Source organism: Amblyomma americanum, chromosome 2, assembly GCF_052857255.1.
Source record: "Amblyomma americanum isolate KBUSLIRL-KWMA chromosome 2, ASM5285725v1, whole genome shotgun sequence".
NCBI classification, from domain to species: Eukaryota; Metazoa; Arthropoda; class Arachnida; order Ixodida; family Ixodidae; genus Amblyomma; species Amblyomma americanum.
Window position 1 is genome coordinate 32,850,612 of NC_135498.1, and position 16,062 is coordinate 32,866,673.

The 16,062-nt window shown below is 47.2% G+C and overlaps 1 protein-coding gene and 1 long non-coding RNA gene across 4 annotated transcripts in view; one reads left to right on the plus strand and one right to left on the minus strand.

Moving 5' to 3' along the window:
* Positions 1-16,062, plus strand: part of LOC144120940 (uncharacterized) — a 173,891-nt gene that overhangs the window by 11,170 nt on the left and 146,659 nt on the right. The gene's annotated exons all lie outside the window — the stretch shown is intronic.
* Positions 1-16,062, minus strand: part of LOC144120938 (calpain-A-like) — a 30,510-nt gene that overhangs the window by 859 nt on the left and 13,589 nt on the right. For 2 of the 3 annotated variants that reach the window (XM_077653760.1, XM_077653762.1), the window contains exons 4-16: positions 15,173-15,434; positions 14,487-14,655; positions 13,753-13,818; positions 12,931-13,016; positions 10,910-10,987; positions 9,827-10,005; positions 8,854-9,017; positions 7,258-7,475; positions 6,628-6,667; positions 4,691-4,883; positions 1,644-1,702; positions 1,049-1,117; positions 742-820 (exon numbers count right to left, since the gene is read on the minus strand). In XM_077653760.1, the coding sequence (XP_077509886.1) occupies positions 742-820; positions 1,049-1,117; positions 1,644-1,702; positions 4,691-4,883; positions 6,628-6,667; positions 7,258-7,475; positions 8,854-9,017; positions 9,827-10,005; positions 10,910-10,987; positions 12,931-13,016; positions 13,753-13,818; positions 14,487-14,655; positions 15,173-15,434 (1,662 nt within the window). Of the gene's footprint in view, positions 1-741; positions 821-1,044; positions 1,118-1,643; positions 1,703-4,690; positions 4,884-6,627; positions 6,668-7,257; positions 7,476-8,853; positions 9,018-9,826; positions 10,006-10,909; positions 10,988-12,930; positions 13,017-13,752; positions 13,819-14,486; positions 14,656-15,172; positions 15,435-16,062 lie in introns of all 3 variants that reach the window. The other variant, XM_077653761.1, reaches the window with a different exon arrangement.

A 16,062-nucleotide genomic window follows, 5' to 3' on the forward strand; every position in this document is an offset into this window, starting at 1 on the left:
AAATCGTCATTGCAAGCAGGAGGTGTTTCGAACAAACACTCCACCAGAAAAATTGGCGGTGGTTTAGCTCTGGTTAAACCTGGAGTGACGCGATAGCTACAGCTGGCCGAGTGGAACTTGGTCACGTGACCAACAACGTGACAGCCACAGGGTGGCAGCGCCGCCACCGCCCCGGCGCCGCAACGCCGAAGGCTCGGAATGCTACCGTTATGTAGCTATCGCTACAAAAACTCCGCTTACAGAACATGAACATGGATGTTCACGCCAGATAATTCGGAAGCTCAGTTGGCAACCAAAATACGTCGAACAGTGTACAATATGTCCAGGATCGTCTTTTGCCATCTGCTACATGCAAGGCAGGGGCTAGTTCGTTTATAGTTTTTGACTGCAGCTTGGAAAAGCTGTCACAAGTTCAGGCTCAAAATAAGACAGTGTTGGATGGTTCACACTGGTGGTGACGCCACCGATTCACTTCTCCTTAGAGGAGATGGGGAGAGCTGAGAATAGACACCTTGGAAATATGGATTCAACTTTGTGCATTGTCGTTTTGATGTTGATATCACTTTCAATTTTTTTTCTGCATGTTTCATCCACCGCCGGTTGTCCGCCCTGCGTGAGTATACATATGCTTCTAGTAATGATTGTTATATTCAAATAGCTCTGTCGCAGTTCTGGCGAGGACTGTTCTTTCTTGAATAGCCGGATGCGACGACCTGAAACATTAAGATGGTCCAAACTCACCTGCGGAACGTAGCGCCTTCCTCAGTGCGTATGTGCTGAGATAGCCCGTATTTCCCTTGTCGTGCTCCTTAAAAGCTTCCTGAAATTGACGTGTAAAATTCAATTAGTTGTTTGACAAGAAGAGCGTACTGTTAGGAACTGGACATTTCTTTAAGCCGCAAAACATTTTGTGACCCATTATCCTAATGTTACTCGAAACATCACGCTCTTCAACAAGGGACTCCGGCACCCTTCCTTAAAGTGGATGCATTGTCGCCAGTTTCAGTTTTTAGTACGGCTCTTTAGCGATAAAGTCGATGATACTTGCCTGCCATGCGATGATGAGCACGAAGAGAATAGTGAACTCCTGCAAAGTCAGATTACCGGTGTAATCTTGCTGTTATGAAAACGTCAAGGGTGACACGGGCCATCTTCGGAATTGAAATGTAGCACTTTTCTCAAGGCTAGTTTTTCCGCCACCTGTAGCTGCGCTTTATTTACTTATTTTAAATTAAATTTATGGCCGAATAATGTTTGCTTTAGACTAACACTTCGCTATTAGTAAATAATTAATCGCCAGGGATATCTTCAACAGCCACCAGGTTACGCCAGGGCTAATTCCGCTATATGGGTGAACTAGCTATTGTTCAGCACGACAGCATGCAAGGCCAACCGGGCAGCGGAAAGTTCTGATTCAATAAGCGATTCCAAAGGAAAACAGGGTGCCCTTTGGACGAGGACATTATAGGGTGAGCAACCCAAAATGGCTTCAATTAAAATGATACTGCGAAGTCAGCGATTTCGTAGTATAGCATAAGTTTGCTGCACGGCCTCGACGCTTTCGGTTTTAACAAGTGCTTGCTTCGCGTCATCTGCAACGAGAAACGAATGCTTCAGTGCGAAATTTTTTTAGAAAAGGATACGTCAACGAGGGCGATCATGCTTCTGCAGGCATCCAAGGAGAAATTCAGTGGTTCATCGACTGAAAAAAACAACAAACAAACAAAAGTTTGTTTTCTCACAATGTTGATGCAACTCTGCAAGTATAATTATTTTTGGCGGTTAGCTTCGCAGGTGCCAGCCTCTTGATAGGTCTCGAACTATTTCCTGTATAAATGGCCATGCGGCAAAACTTGCCTCATTAAAAGGAAAACTCTATGGTAAGGACGTCTTGTTCCGAGCGTTTTCATTTTAAGTGTATTTCCGACGCTGCGCACTGAGGGTAAGAACAACGAAATATTGATAGATATCGTATCGGTTGCAATGAAGAAGACGACAGTGCGCCAACGCCAACGACGATGAAGAGGTTTGGGCGGCCTCGGCGACCGGCTGCCGCGCGCGTTTGAGAGCTCGAGCTCGCTCTTGAAGTCCGTATACTGCTGGGTCGGCTTGTGCCACGCACGGTTACGCCGCCAACCCTTTCAGCGTTACAATAAACTGCTCTTCACTTGGTGGAGGTGCGGGTCCCTCAAACATTTTCGACCTAGCTTATATAGCATCAGCCCAATAGCATCAGCGAATAAAAACGACCCCCTTCCTTTCTTCCCTCAACTCATACCCAGGTGCCAGCCAGATAAAAAAGAAAGATTACAGGGCAGGACCACGCTTCAATAGAGGGAAGAGTAGGAGAGATAAACAGGCCGCCCCCTCCAGCCGGTCTTGCACCCTAGTACGCCCCACCTACGATCTTCGTTGAGGCTTAATGCGACTGAGCAATAGGAGGGCCATGAAGGCGAAACCTGTCCGGTGGCGTCGGCGTAGTCTGTGTCCACCTGCCATGTTATGTTTATGGGAATTTCTCTCTCTCTCTCTCCCTGCCATCTGCCAGCCGTCCTCTCTCCCCCTCTCCACTTATAGGGAAGAAGAGGAAGACGCCTTACGAAGCATGACTCAGCAGAAATGGAAGTCACTAAAAAGTAAATGACTCGGACAAAAGCAGGCCTCCGTGTGAAATATACAGCCTCCCGTAGAGCTATCTGTGCAAAAATGAGGATTGCGGGAGCTATGTCTGCTCGAATTACTCGGAAAGAGCAACAGGCGTCTCGCAAGCTGCATCGGTGGCTATGTTTGAAACAGCTACCTGCCGGGGCAGTGGTGCATCGCTTAACCGCTGCGCCACTGCTTCGGTATTGCTGTGAGGACTGGCCGCGATGTAACATTGTCACACATTCCGCATAGTTGCGTAGTCAGAATATGAATAGATTGGGAAGTGAGAATCACTTAACTTAGTATCGAAATAGAATGAGAATTAGAATAGGTTGCCGAATAAAAGAAGATTGCTGTCTACGTGTCAATCCAATTTAACGCCCCTAAATTTTGTGACGATCATCACAACGTCGCGAGGCTAAACTTCGCGGGGCAGGCCAGCACTGGATCTCTGATTGAGGCCCGGCATTCCGTATTTTTAAAGATTATTTGTAATTTATCCGCTCATTTTGAGGACTTATACGGAGCAGGAACACTCAACCGCCTTTACTATACTAAAGAACAATGGTATGGCATTTCCTCTGCATCAGTTCATTTGACCGCCCCTAGTATTTTTTTTTCTGTCTCCACTTCGCCTCCTGCCAATCGAAGCTTCAGATGCGAACGCCAGCGCCTTCGTTGCACGCATTTTGCGATAACGCGTGTTCTTATGCTAACGGATTAAACATAAATGCCGATTGCACGTGTGTAATGCGGATGACGAGTGCTAGCTATGGAGGCACAATGAGGTTTCCGTCCCGTTTGCTCATCCTCGATACCAATCATGCAGACTGCTCTGGCCTTCCTCCTAGTTTCCCACGATTAGCGCACCCGAATTCTGCGAAAGCCGGCGCATGAACAGGTTGCGAACATAATCTCCAGAAGCCCCCTTTTACGAAGCCCCACTAGGAGTTCCTGGCCGCGTGTACACTCGTGAGCAGTGTAAGAGGGAACAAATTTCTCCTACAGGATTCCAATTTTTTTTGTTAAGTCTTCACTAAAGATGAGAATGTTTTGTGGATTATAATATACGCCAAGAGGGAAACCAATTAGAAAAGGGGAAATTTCTTGGCACGCATTACTATGGAACAACAAATAAATGAATGCTCCAGTTTTATTCCCTATCATGTTGCTCACGACTGCACACTTGAAGCGCGATGCAGGACCTTGAAAGAAAAAAAAAGCGAACTGTAGGTATTTAAGAGCAAGCAGGCCTTTTTACTTTGGAGCAGTGCCAAAAATCATCTTCATCATCAGACCGACTACGCCCAAACATATATATTTGATATATGTTGCAATTAGAAAAAGCAATTTGCATGTAACACCTTGAGCTATGTATGAAGGGCAGACATCCTGCTTACACGAACATTTTATCTAAAGTGAATAAAAAGTATCGTGGCTCTATGTATAAGTCAGTCAACCGCGTTGTTAGAAAGAACAAAAACAATTCAACCTACGTCGTTTGGGTGCTTTAGCTCAATGTTCGAAGTGTAAGCACAGCCGCTGCATCGTATTGTAGCCGTGGGCCGACTTCCGAGCACAAAATAATTTTGAGAATTTCAAGACGAGGACAGTCCCTTCATCAATCTTAACTTACTGCATGAGCTCACTCTGCTACTTGAACGGCAAATAAGATTCACCTTATTAACTGACCGACGCACCTTCGAATTAACGAATGAATTAGTATTAACTAAGAAAGCAATTACCTATGCAAACAGCTTAAGTGCCTAACATAAAATAACTAAGTTGGTTTATGTCAACAACACGTACGTGTCAGGAAGCTAAAGTGAAATTGACGAGAAACTTTAAACCATCAGTTCTTGGTGTTATACCGGTGTAGGAAGCAAAGATATCCTTTAAGGTCTGCACCTTACATTCCAGCGTGTTTTCCAGTTCCTGGCAGCTTCGCGTGGGCATAACAATGGCTATCGAGTGAGGCCACTTAGCACGTCAAATTTTACCGTTTTTTTTTTCACAGCGCTGCGGTGACCAGAGCTGTACGTACTTTTCTCGGTGAGCTCCTTGAGAAATGACTGCAGTGCGTTGCAGCAAATAGTGCCGTCCTCAGAGGCGACCTTTTCGAAGGCATCCTGGATGCTCTGGGGCAACTCGAACTCTTCGTCGTCGCACTCGTTCCTCGTCGTCTCAAGACCAGACCTGGCCTCCCCGCCCTCTAAGGATTCTAGTATTCTTGCTGGCTGCGATACGACAAGACGCACACTTTCGCCGCCGATGGCACTTTTTTAAAAGCTCAGCGTCACGTGCACTTCATTAGCTGAAGTGGAATGATGCCTTTTCTCTTCGCGTATCTTTTTAGAGTTCGTGCGGATACCCTGCATTGATGCTATGCAACCCTTGAAGTCATTGTGTTCAAAAGAACGCGTCAGCGTTTTTTTGGATTTCTCTACGCGTTATTCAGGACACTATGCTGATTCCTTATCGCTCGTTCAAGATAGTACAATCGTACGCTCTTCGCACGCACAACTGATGATACCGAGTCAGCAAAAAAATCAAAACAATATACTTGATGCCGCTGTGATTTTAGTTTAGCCTTGCCTGCTAAAATATCTGGTACTGATATTTTCCTCGTTGAAAATGTGCCTTTCTTCGATCTGACTTGGGGTAAGTAAGGCCTGGCATTGTTAAAATCATCTTGTGAAATTTGTACAAGGACAAATGCCGTAATCAGTCTGCGGGAATTTTTCGGGCTCTCTCTCTCACAAACACTAAGCTACGCAGCGGTTTTCGTCAAAAACTGTATTGAGCGATACTGACGAGAAAACTCGTTTTGAGGGTCGCCGCGGTGGCTGAGTGGTTACGGCGTACGGCTGCTGGCCCGAAAGACGCGGGTTCCATCCCGGCCGCTGCGGTCGAATTTCGATGGAGGCTAAATTCCAGAGGCCCGTGTACTGTGCGATGTCAGTGCACGTTGAAGAACCCCATTTGATCGAAATTTCCGGAGCCCTTCACTACGGCGTCTCTCATAGCCTGAGTCGCTTTGGGACGCTAAACCCCCATAAACCAACCAACCAACCAACCAAAACTCGTATTGAGTTTCCCATGGATTTGTTGCGTGCTGTTCCTTCGCATTGTCGTTTTTAAGTTAGCGAAAGAGTTCAAACTATTGCGCAGACTTGGCGGTTCTTCAAACCATTTTCATTTACAACATATTCTAAGCAACGCATCGCGATTATGAATGCATAGGAAACGACAGGGCTGACTTGCTTTAGAATTAATTTTATTGGTGTGTAGAATTGCTCCGGTGGCAGGCATTCCTTGTCAGAAGTGCGTGCCATTGGAGGATTTGCCGCAGCCTGCGGGCTACCTTACCCTACAGCTACTCTTTTGTACGTCACCCTTGAGTCTTGTAATTAACATGCATATGCAGTTAGTTCACAGTGACTTCTCTGAAGCTACACAGAGAATAAAATGAACACTTACCGAGTCGAAAAAAAAACGACACAATGGTGCCCAAAGTACACCAAATTGGTTTGTCGTAATGATAAACGTTTCAGTAGTACTGTACTTGCTTGCTGTTGTTGTCAGGAAGAATGAAAAGGAAAGTGCCCGGAAAGGAACGTATTGTACTATTTTGCTGTAGCACTGTAGTATATTTCTGTAGTTCTAAGCTTTGAAAAGTGACAGCACAATAGTGCAATATGTGTTGTTACCGAAAAAAATTATGCTGTTACTACCAGTTCATGGCCAAAAATACTAATAGAAACTTGTGCCAACAGCAAATTTTCTGCTGTGTTTTTATAGAGGGTACCGGGGATCTCAAATACAGCATGCATAAAGCACTTCGTGGTCGATGCTTACCGCTGCTTACCAACGAAAACAGATCTAGACCTGATTTGGCTGCGGAGAAAAGGTCATGCCTGTACAAATGGCCACTGGGTCGTTTCCTCAAGAAATGTACTTCATATAGCACAGTATACTCACATTTGCCGGTTTTTCGGCGCTTGGTTCTTCATCGTGCTCCCTGAAAGAAAACGGAATTGCCAGGATTTAATATACTGCATTCAATCCACAGTTCGTAAGCATTTAGATAAACGCAAGATTATGCTGATTAGCGTCTCACACCCCGCAGCCGCGACTGTAAAGATGGAAAAAGAAGTTAGGAGCTTATGAGTCATAATTTTGTCAGAGCTGTCCGCGCTTACGCACGCTCACTGAATAATGGCTCAAGAGGTGCTCGCTTTCTGTCTCTTAATAGGTACATGGCGCTTGTGGCTCGCCGGGTGTCTAAAAAGAAAATGCACATTTCGTAACTATCTTTAGCAGCTTTTTTTAAATATGGGATGTCTTGATCGAGGCTTCTCGGTAAAGGAAATTTAAACAAGACCCCATAACGACGTTTCAGCATCTCTGTAGGTTTACGCTTTTGTCAAGACTCTTCCCAACAGATGTTTTCGAGCCGAAAGGCCCAAAGTTTCTCTTCACGCGTTCCTACCCGACTCAGTCAAGTCTGTCGTTCAGTCCGGACTTCGCTGCACTGCAACGTTACAATGTTTCTAACTTTCCTTTTCCTTGCACGCCACGCTAATGGAAAAGAAACGCGTCTTCACACACTTGCAGCTGCACTTCTTCTCGGTGTAGATACGCAGAAGGAAGTCCCCGGCCTGATCGGGCTCCTCGGTGCACGGGATGACGCAGAAGGTGCCGGGCAGCAGCCTGAACCGGGTTGTGCTCTCGCGGGATTGGCTGAGCCGCTCGCTTTGGCAGACCTCGCGGTAGTCCCCGAGGTACTCCCCAGTCAGGGGAGTCGGACACTTCTCCGGGTCTTCCACCTGCGATGCCAAAACAGTTGAGATGAGCTGGGGCACTGCGTTCGATGCTGCGCTGCTGTGGCACCGCGGGAAACCACTTTTATCAGCTGATCGAGTTACTTGTGGTTCTTAGTAGGTGAAGGTCAGTAACTGAACCCCCTCCCCCCCCCAACGACGCTTCGAATTGTACGTGGGACACGAGGCAAAGTGATATGTTTTTTTTTTTCTGGCGTACTGGTTGAGTAGTCTCCGTAACATTGCACGCTAAGTGTTATATACATGCAACTTAAGACCTTCGCGAATTCAGTTTTTTGGTTTCGGTTCAGCTCGTGTGGCAGTCAGATTGGCTCATTGGTTCCCTTCAGATGAAATTATGGAGCTGCTGAAAGAGCATACGAAGAAGTTTCCGCTTTACAACGCGGCTGTTAATGGTTTGATGTTTAGCTGAGCGGCGCTGGCGGTGTAGCAAATCATGTGACCACAGGTTGATCCCGTGACTCATAAAACGCTTCTGGTCGGTTCCTAGATTCGTGACGTCATGCCTAGCTTGACTCATGCAAAGCTTCTCATTGGTTCTTATAATCATAACGTAATCACCTACGTGAGCCCTCGGACGCCTCGAACTGGTTCTCAGAGTTCGTGATCGCCCCTCACAATGACCTTGAAGAAGTGAAAAAACGGACGGGAAATTGTGTGCACTGTCTGAGTAATATGAATTCAGTGCTGGAATTTTCATTAAAAACGCTCAGTCATCCAATCACAGTAGTCGCCACGATAGCTGCGCTTTAATAACTCATTACCAAGTATCGTAGCCGTCCGGTGAAGCCCCCTTTTACTTGTCACTTTTAGTGAAAATAAAGACAAAAGCGAACAGCTACACAACCCATCCTGAGGCACAGGTTTCACCTCGAGGCAACTGATGTATTGATCTGTGCCTCTTGAACTTCTTGACTTGTCTACTGGCACCCTCCCTTATCCCAGACCCACGAAGCAAGACTATATAGGAGGTGAAACTCCCGTCAGCGCGAGCGAGCGCAGGCGACCAGATAGTCACAATTGTATGCGCCGACGGGGGCGCATGCAGTGGCGGCGCCTTGCGGCGCCTCGTAGAAGCCGCAGAAAAAAAAAAAATGGAGCGCCTGGGCAGGCGGCTCCGACGCGCGCTCAAAGCAGACGACAAGCAGACGACACGGGTGTTTGCTTCAGCGGGCACGCCGTGACGTTGTATTTCAGTAGTTTCTTTCCAGGCCGCCAGGCGCCGCCAGCATGATAGTGATGCCGCGGGCTTGTGACCTTTTCTGGTCGCCGCAGACGGGGGAGTTTCCACTCCTATATAGTCTTCCTCCGCGCCCAGACCTGAGAGAAGGCGAACAGAGCTTGCAGATGCACTCGTAAGTACCTCGTAGAGATAGAAGCCGATGCTCAGCCACATGTCGTCCCGGGACTGGAACACGCGGCGGTTCTTCTGAAGCAGCGCCACGATGACCGTGCACTCGCCGTCCACGTCCTCGTCGTCCGGCTCGTGGAGGGTTATCATGTACTGCGGGTTGCTGGCGAACCTCTCTGCAGGACCAAAGAGCGACACATTCATTTTCCTCAGCTTTCGCGGCGTCTGTTGCCAGTTCACGCACAGCGTGCCAAGAATGCGTTATATATAATACACACCTCGGTATATATTTTGAAACCACCATTAACTGGCTTGTGTGCTCAGAGGGGACTTATTGCCGCATACATACGTATTTCTGTGAGTGGGTACATGGCCCTAAAGTTCCGACAGACTTGGGAGAATGCATTAATTCCGCCATCAGAACTCAGTGTAGGCCACTGTTAAGGAAAGCTAGAGAGAAATCTTGATCGAAAAGTACATGCCCATGCGCGGCAAGCAGCTACACCGCACATGCAATGGTTAATTTGCTATGGTACGCCTGCTCCTTCCTATTGAGGCAGCATGCGTAACCGCAGATGTCCTTCGCACAAGGAAAAGAACTGAAGCGCTAATGAATTCTAATGTCACCTTATATAGTTCCGCATCACCACGTTACCCGCCACGGTGACTTGGTGGCTATGTCGTTCGTGTGCTTAGCTCAAGGACGCGGGGAACGATCCTGGCAGCAGTGGAGGCGTTTAGAGGCATGTAAAAGTCAAAAACGCCTTTGTGTTGTATGATGTCAGTGCACGTCAAAGAACGCCAGGGGGTTGATATTAATCCGGAGCCCTCGACTACGGCGCCCTAATAGCCAACGGGCAGCTCTTATGCAATACAATTAAGGGATCAGCAGTCTTCGAAGCACTTTCTCTATTGGCGCCCATTGCCTGACGTGCGCGTGCTATTCACAGGCTGCCGATGAGTCCTGTGCATTATCTGGACGTACCCATGTCGTCAGTATCTGAACCACCAGCGTTTGCTCCGGGCACCCATGAGCCTTCGAACTTGGCCATCTCCCACTTTTTCTTCGCGCCACCTTCTTTGATCTCCCCAAGGGCAGAATCGGGCTCCAGGTGGCAGAAGTCGACCATTTGGAAACACTCGATGAAATCCTCTTCCGAGATCCTGCAGACGGAGCCACACTAATCATATCGCATCGATATATTTATGGTTATATAAATATCAGTGAGATCAAATACACTTGGAACGAAAAGACACACTACATTGCACAAACGAACGAGAAATATTTTGGTTAAGGCATTTGACCTATACTGAAAGCCACGTTTTTCAGAGCGGACAAATTCCTTCATGCAAATATCGCACAAAAAAAGTAAATTGGAAGCGGACAGTATAGTGTTTAGTCAGCAAGCATGAACTCGTAGAGAAAGGATCTTCTGTACAGCCTTGCTCAAAATTCTTCGGCCCACAGAGTTTACTTTAAAGTTCTTAAAAGGGGAAGGTAAGGGTTCTGCCCGCATAAGTGCTCTACTGCAAGGCTGAAGAAACAAACCGTGTGGCCTGAAGTAATTTTTAGAAACGCTGCACATGCATCACTGTTTTGTCTCAGTGATTTGGACCGGAAACGCTTCAGGAAGCGCCTTCTTCTAGTGGGTCTTACGAGTTTGGTTAGATATATTTGCACTTCTGGCATACTGCAATAGTAACACATTCAAGATCTTGAGCACTCCCATCTATTTTAGCCCTGCTCAAACAAGCCGAAACACTTGAGGAGTTGTCATGGGGCCATCTGTTTTGAGTGTATATGTAGAGCGAGTGTTCTTACGCAGGGTCTGTATTTGTGGTGATTATTTTCATGAATTATTCGTACATCCCGTCGTCTTATCAGTCGGGTGTTGATGATCAACATACAGTGTCGGTCGCTAGCCTTGCTGTATCAGTGATGGTGATGACCAACGCTTAAGAGGCAGATGAATTGATCACATAAGAATACTTTCAAAATACTGTCCCCGGCTTCTTTTAATACCGCTCTCTATCGGACTAGTCGGCGTGGTGGAACTTGCGAGCTCACCAGAATTCTCCGTCTTCTTTAATGACGAGGCCAACCTGCTTGCGCTTTTCCTCGCTCACTTGGTTCCACTGCTTGGACCTGCGAGCCGACAGGTTAGTTCAGAATCGTCGGGCCCTCGAAGTGTTCAGTTGCATCAAGAGAGATAGAGAGAAAGAAAGAAAACTATCCTATGTGGAAGCTAAAAGACAGTCAATCGGCGCTTATGACGGCACAGGCGCGCATCAGTTCCTACGATCATCTTCTCTCAATGTCCTATAGACCGGTGTCGTCGAGTGAATGCATGCATGATAAGAATTCACTGTGCATTGGTGTATTTAGTCGCAGTCAACCGGTTCGGTGTTCTAACTTTCGCATTTGGGTTTTAGGCAAGGCGCTCGATACACTTTGCAACTTATTTGGGTAGGAGTAGTGGGTGCCTCGTGAGCAGCCATTTTTGATGCTGTCTTTCTTGGTTGTATGTTTTCGGCTCCTTTCTATTGCGCTGAATTACTGCCTGATTTTTTTTTTCTGAAATAAAACTTTCAGTTCCGAATCGATTCTTAAGCCGCCTGCTCCGTTACCTCTTGTGCCTTCTCTTGCTTGTACTGTCCCAAGCACCTGCTCGGGTGCTCAGTGGTTACGGTGTTCGGCTGCTGACCCGAAAGACGCGGGTTCGATCCCGGCCGCGGCGTACGAATTTCGATGGAAGCGAAATGTTAGAGGTCCGTGTGCTGTGCACGTCAGAGAACCCCAGGAGGTTGAAGTTACCCGGAGCCCTCCACTATGGCGTCCCTCATAGCCCGAGTCGCTTTGGGACGTTAAACTCCATAATCCTGAACAAAACCTACTGCTCCAGGCAGTGTCCAAAATAAAATTAAAAAATAAGTTGAAAACAAAGCCATGTTGTATTCACATGGTTCTCAGCGCTGCTGCGTACGTCAGATTGCTGTTGGCAGCTTGTTGACTATACTGTCCGCTGTTTCCTTGCCTTTCAGGGCTCGCGCGTTCGCAAAATGTACGCGCCAAAATGGGAAAATTACCCCATTTAACGCTCACTAGATTTTTATGTTCGAAAAATCAAAACTTACAAGGCGCGAAAAGCGCAGCGAATTAGTTGAGCTTCTAGCGTCTCCAACAAAACGACATCTGCCGGTACAGAATATTAAGCACGCACGCAGGCGGTGTTGAGTTTTCCGAAAAAAAAAAAAAGTTGCGTTTTAATGGTAAGTAAGTGCGGTGCGTGATCAACGAGACCTCACTTCCAGTAGCTGAAGTCCAGGAAATCTGGAGAAACGCTTCTAGTTCGCACGGCTGCCACCACTGGTCGCGTGGCGCTCGACACTGAAAAACAGCATAAAGATTTCGAATGCAGGGTATACATCCCTTTGATTTTCTACGGCCGTCGGAAACGGTTGGTGGGAGCCCAGGAAATATTTTGTAGGCCAGATTCTGTAGCGACGATCAAGAGTAGGGCATGATATTCGTCATGTCCCATTTCAATTTATCCTTTGAGTTACGCGGTGCTTGCTACCGTCGGCCAACAGATGGCGCTAGGCGCTGCATGTGTAAAGCCCCTCAAGAGGCTTTACATGGGACCACGCAGACTTCTCCTGTTTCATTAAGTCTCTCTCCTCCTCGCCTAGTCAAATATAGGGTGCCTCGATGCTGTGACAGAAAGTTCGATGTGTATGACTGAAAACGTGTTTAAAGAAAATGGCGAATTTTACGACCAATTTATAATACAGTTGAATAAAAATAAAGAACTCCCAGGTGGTGGCCACTGCCACTACCCCGTTTTGAAGGGGACGCTCCTATGTATCTACCATCTATCCATCCCCTCCCGGAAAGCTGCTCATGGTGCGGGAAGGGGTGCTATATGTTCAGCAAGCTGTATTCATTTTTATTCCTGAGATCCTCGGTTCTTCACATAAAAAGACACATTTCTCATTCTGAACGAACCCTGAGTGGTATTGCAACATTCTGGTTGAGTGCACAACCACGAAATTGTGTGCCAACATCACTGGCGGTTCGAGAGTTCTTACTTGTCGGACCAAGCACCCTTCCATTCGCCGGATCCCCACGGATTTCTGAGCCGAATGAGGTGCACATTCTTTCCATCCACGGAAATCTGTAAGGATAAATGTAAATCCCTTGAGATATACACTGTTACCAAAACGCTACGAACTCTGCCTACGCTCGCATCTAATGTGTGCCTCATTTACGTTCGCAATAAAATCACTCCCACCTTCTTCTCCTCTTAATTCCCAAGCACTGTCCTGTCAGTTCCTAAACAAAAATTTCGGAGATGAGGCGCGAATGCATGAAATTTCTGCTCAAGATTTATGTGAGCGGAATTGTACCTACGTAAACGCATATGCGGCAGAGAGTTTGGTGCATTTCTTGCGCTTAACCTTAAAAGTGAACGAAAATTTTGAGGTTTGCCACGTTAGCAGCCTTCGAAAAAATTCAATTGTCGTCAAAATTGATATTCCATTGTAGTTCGAGAGATGGAGTTATCGATTCCCAAGGGTTACTGGCAATATGATAAGCTTCCATAATAATTCACAAGTGTTTGCATACACGATGTTAAACGATCGCTATCTGCCCGAACCACAGCAAGCTGAAAGTGATCCAAAAGTTTTTCTTTTCTGCGTTTTTATTTCCGTTATGTTTACGCAGGCGTTGAGCTCGTAAATGGACGAGTATCCGAGCGATCAAGCTAGGCTTCCGCTCCTTAAACCTACAACGCCGGATGAATGATTACAAACCGAACCTACAGGCGCAGTGTCACCTGCACAGGAACACAGCTTTAGCAGTGATCTGCCATTTCGTTGCAACTACGGATGGAAGGGTAGGGTACTTACCTCAGCAGTGCCAGTGAGACTGTATTCGTGAAGAGCAACAAGTCCCTTAATACCTTTTTCCTCTTCCTGAAAACAGAGAGATAGATAATAATATTCCCAGGGGGGGGGGGGGGGGGTGGATGTAAAGGATGAGTGAAATTATCTCCACCAGTGCACAATGGGGAGTCGGTAGTCAAAAGTGGACATTAGCATCGAAGCAAAAAGGAGAAGAAACAAGCCAAGTTTTAATCAACACCGAAGTCTGAGATCTCCATTTCTTCTGGGTACGTGATCATTCGTGTGTCTAATTCAACGAGGTGTCTGATTTATTGGCAAGATCGTCACTCAGAGCCCCTGTAATATATCCCATCCCTCACTTCATTCTGTTGAAGATTGCCCGTTTCCAGCGGTTCCAACATATCTCAGCCAGCTTCGGTGATAATTTGCTCAATGTCGTAGATTTCCAGCTCTTTAAGTACCGTATGGTATGGTCGTTTTGTTTGGCTGTGGCGGAGGTCTTTATTTGCCTGAGGTAGACAGTGAGATCGTAGTTGGAAGTTCGGCGTATTCGGTGTTGTTTTGCTCAGTTTATGCTTGCCTAAGTAAAGAATGGTAAACTTGATGGGGCGTCAAAACTCCCCCAACCAATTTTCTTTCTGGGGCATGGCCTCCTATACGGCTAGTATGCCACACACGGCGCCCGACGTCAGCGTTGCAATTCACACGTGAGATGGGCTGCATGTGAAGGTGCTTACAAGGATGGAACACGTGATGAGCGAGTTCCTCTCCAGGCTCTTCTGAATGGTCTTGAACATGTCCTTTGGCGGGCGTTGCAGCACCAGCTGCTCTGTGAGGCCTCCCGTGAACGTGCCCATGGCTTCGATACCGCTGCCTCCGGTGAGCGCCGCGTAGCCGCCGTGCAGCCTGTCACGAACAGTGACAAGGAGTGTCATTCATCTAGGCAGTCACAAGCGTAGGAAAGTGTAAGCACTTGTGCATATAGGTGCAAGAAAGCATGGACAGGTAAGCGGAAGATGGACAGGTAAGAAGGAAGGAAGGAAGGAAGGAAGGAAGGAAGGAAGGAAGGAAGGAAGGAAGGAAGGAAGGAAGGAAGGAAGGAAGGAAGGAAGGAAGGAAGGAAGGAAGGAAGGAAGGAAGGAAGGAAGGAAGGAAGGAAGGAAGGAAGGAAGGAAGGAAGGAAGGAAGGAAGGAAGGAAGGAAGGAAGGAAGGAAGGAAGGAAGGAAGGAAGGAAGGAAGGAAGGAAGGAAGGAAGGAAGGAAGGAAGGAAGGAAGGAAGTCTTCCAGTCAAGTAGAGGGGGTTCGGGGGGCGATACAGCTACGCCTGTCATCTTTTGGCTAGGGGGCCTCTGTAAGTTTTTTCCATTCTTCATTGCATGCGGCTGATGAAAAAACATGCAATGTGGCTTGAGTATCGCTCACTTGGCGTAAGCCTTCTCCAGGAGGGCGCTCCAGAACTCGTTTTCCGAGTTTGAAGAGATGAAAGCCAGACAGTCGGCGTCCTTGTTGTACGGAAGACGGTCGTCGATGACGATGTCGATCCATCGGTTGGCCTTCCACAGCCGGAAGTGGAAGATGCCGGCGTACTGGTCCTTATGAAAGCTCTGACCCTCGGGAACCACTCTCTTGAACAGCTTGTCGTGCAAGGTCAGCGTTGCCATAGATGCCACCACCCAACAATTGCCTGGCGAAAATACAAAAATAAAGTCACAGATGATCTATGGGATTCATGCGGTAGAGTATTCGTTAGCATTAGTGTTGCCCAGTGAGAGCGAGGGGTGGGGAGGTCCAGTCCATCAGCTACCGCGTGACAAGCTGTGCCCCCGCTCCACACACCCGACTCAATCCAGCAACCACGGTGCTACACCGGAACCCTTCACCTCTCCCCACCCCTTGTCTCTGCTTGGCGACCACGGTTCCACTCTCGCCACCTGTCTCCCGCCATCCACTTGCCCTCTCTACTTCTCTCCACTTTCCTTCCATTATCTGACCTTCCTTTTTCCTCTCGTACTTTCCCTCTCTTCACTTTGCTTCTTCTCACCCAAAGCTTCACAAGCCAGACGCCAATTGCGAACGATTTTCCGCTAAGGGAGGTTCTAAGGTTAACGCATTGAAAGAATAGCATTAATTGGTATGGTTGTTTGTAGAGATTGTTCAGTGAGCTTTGAGCCAGACTCTGGAATTGGCCCCAAGGACTTACTCAACGTTCTTTTTGAACTTTGAGCTTTTTCTTTCGCAGCTAAAATAAGCTTGAGCGCGTAACATCGTCTTAATTTTACATGACATTTAAAATTTATTTAGGAAGCCATTAC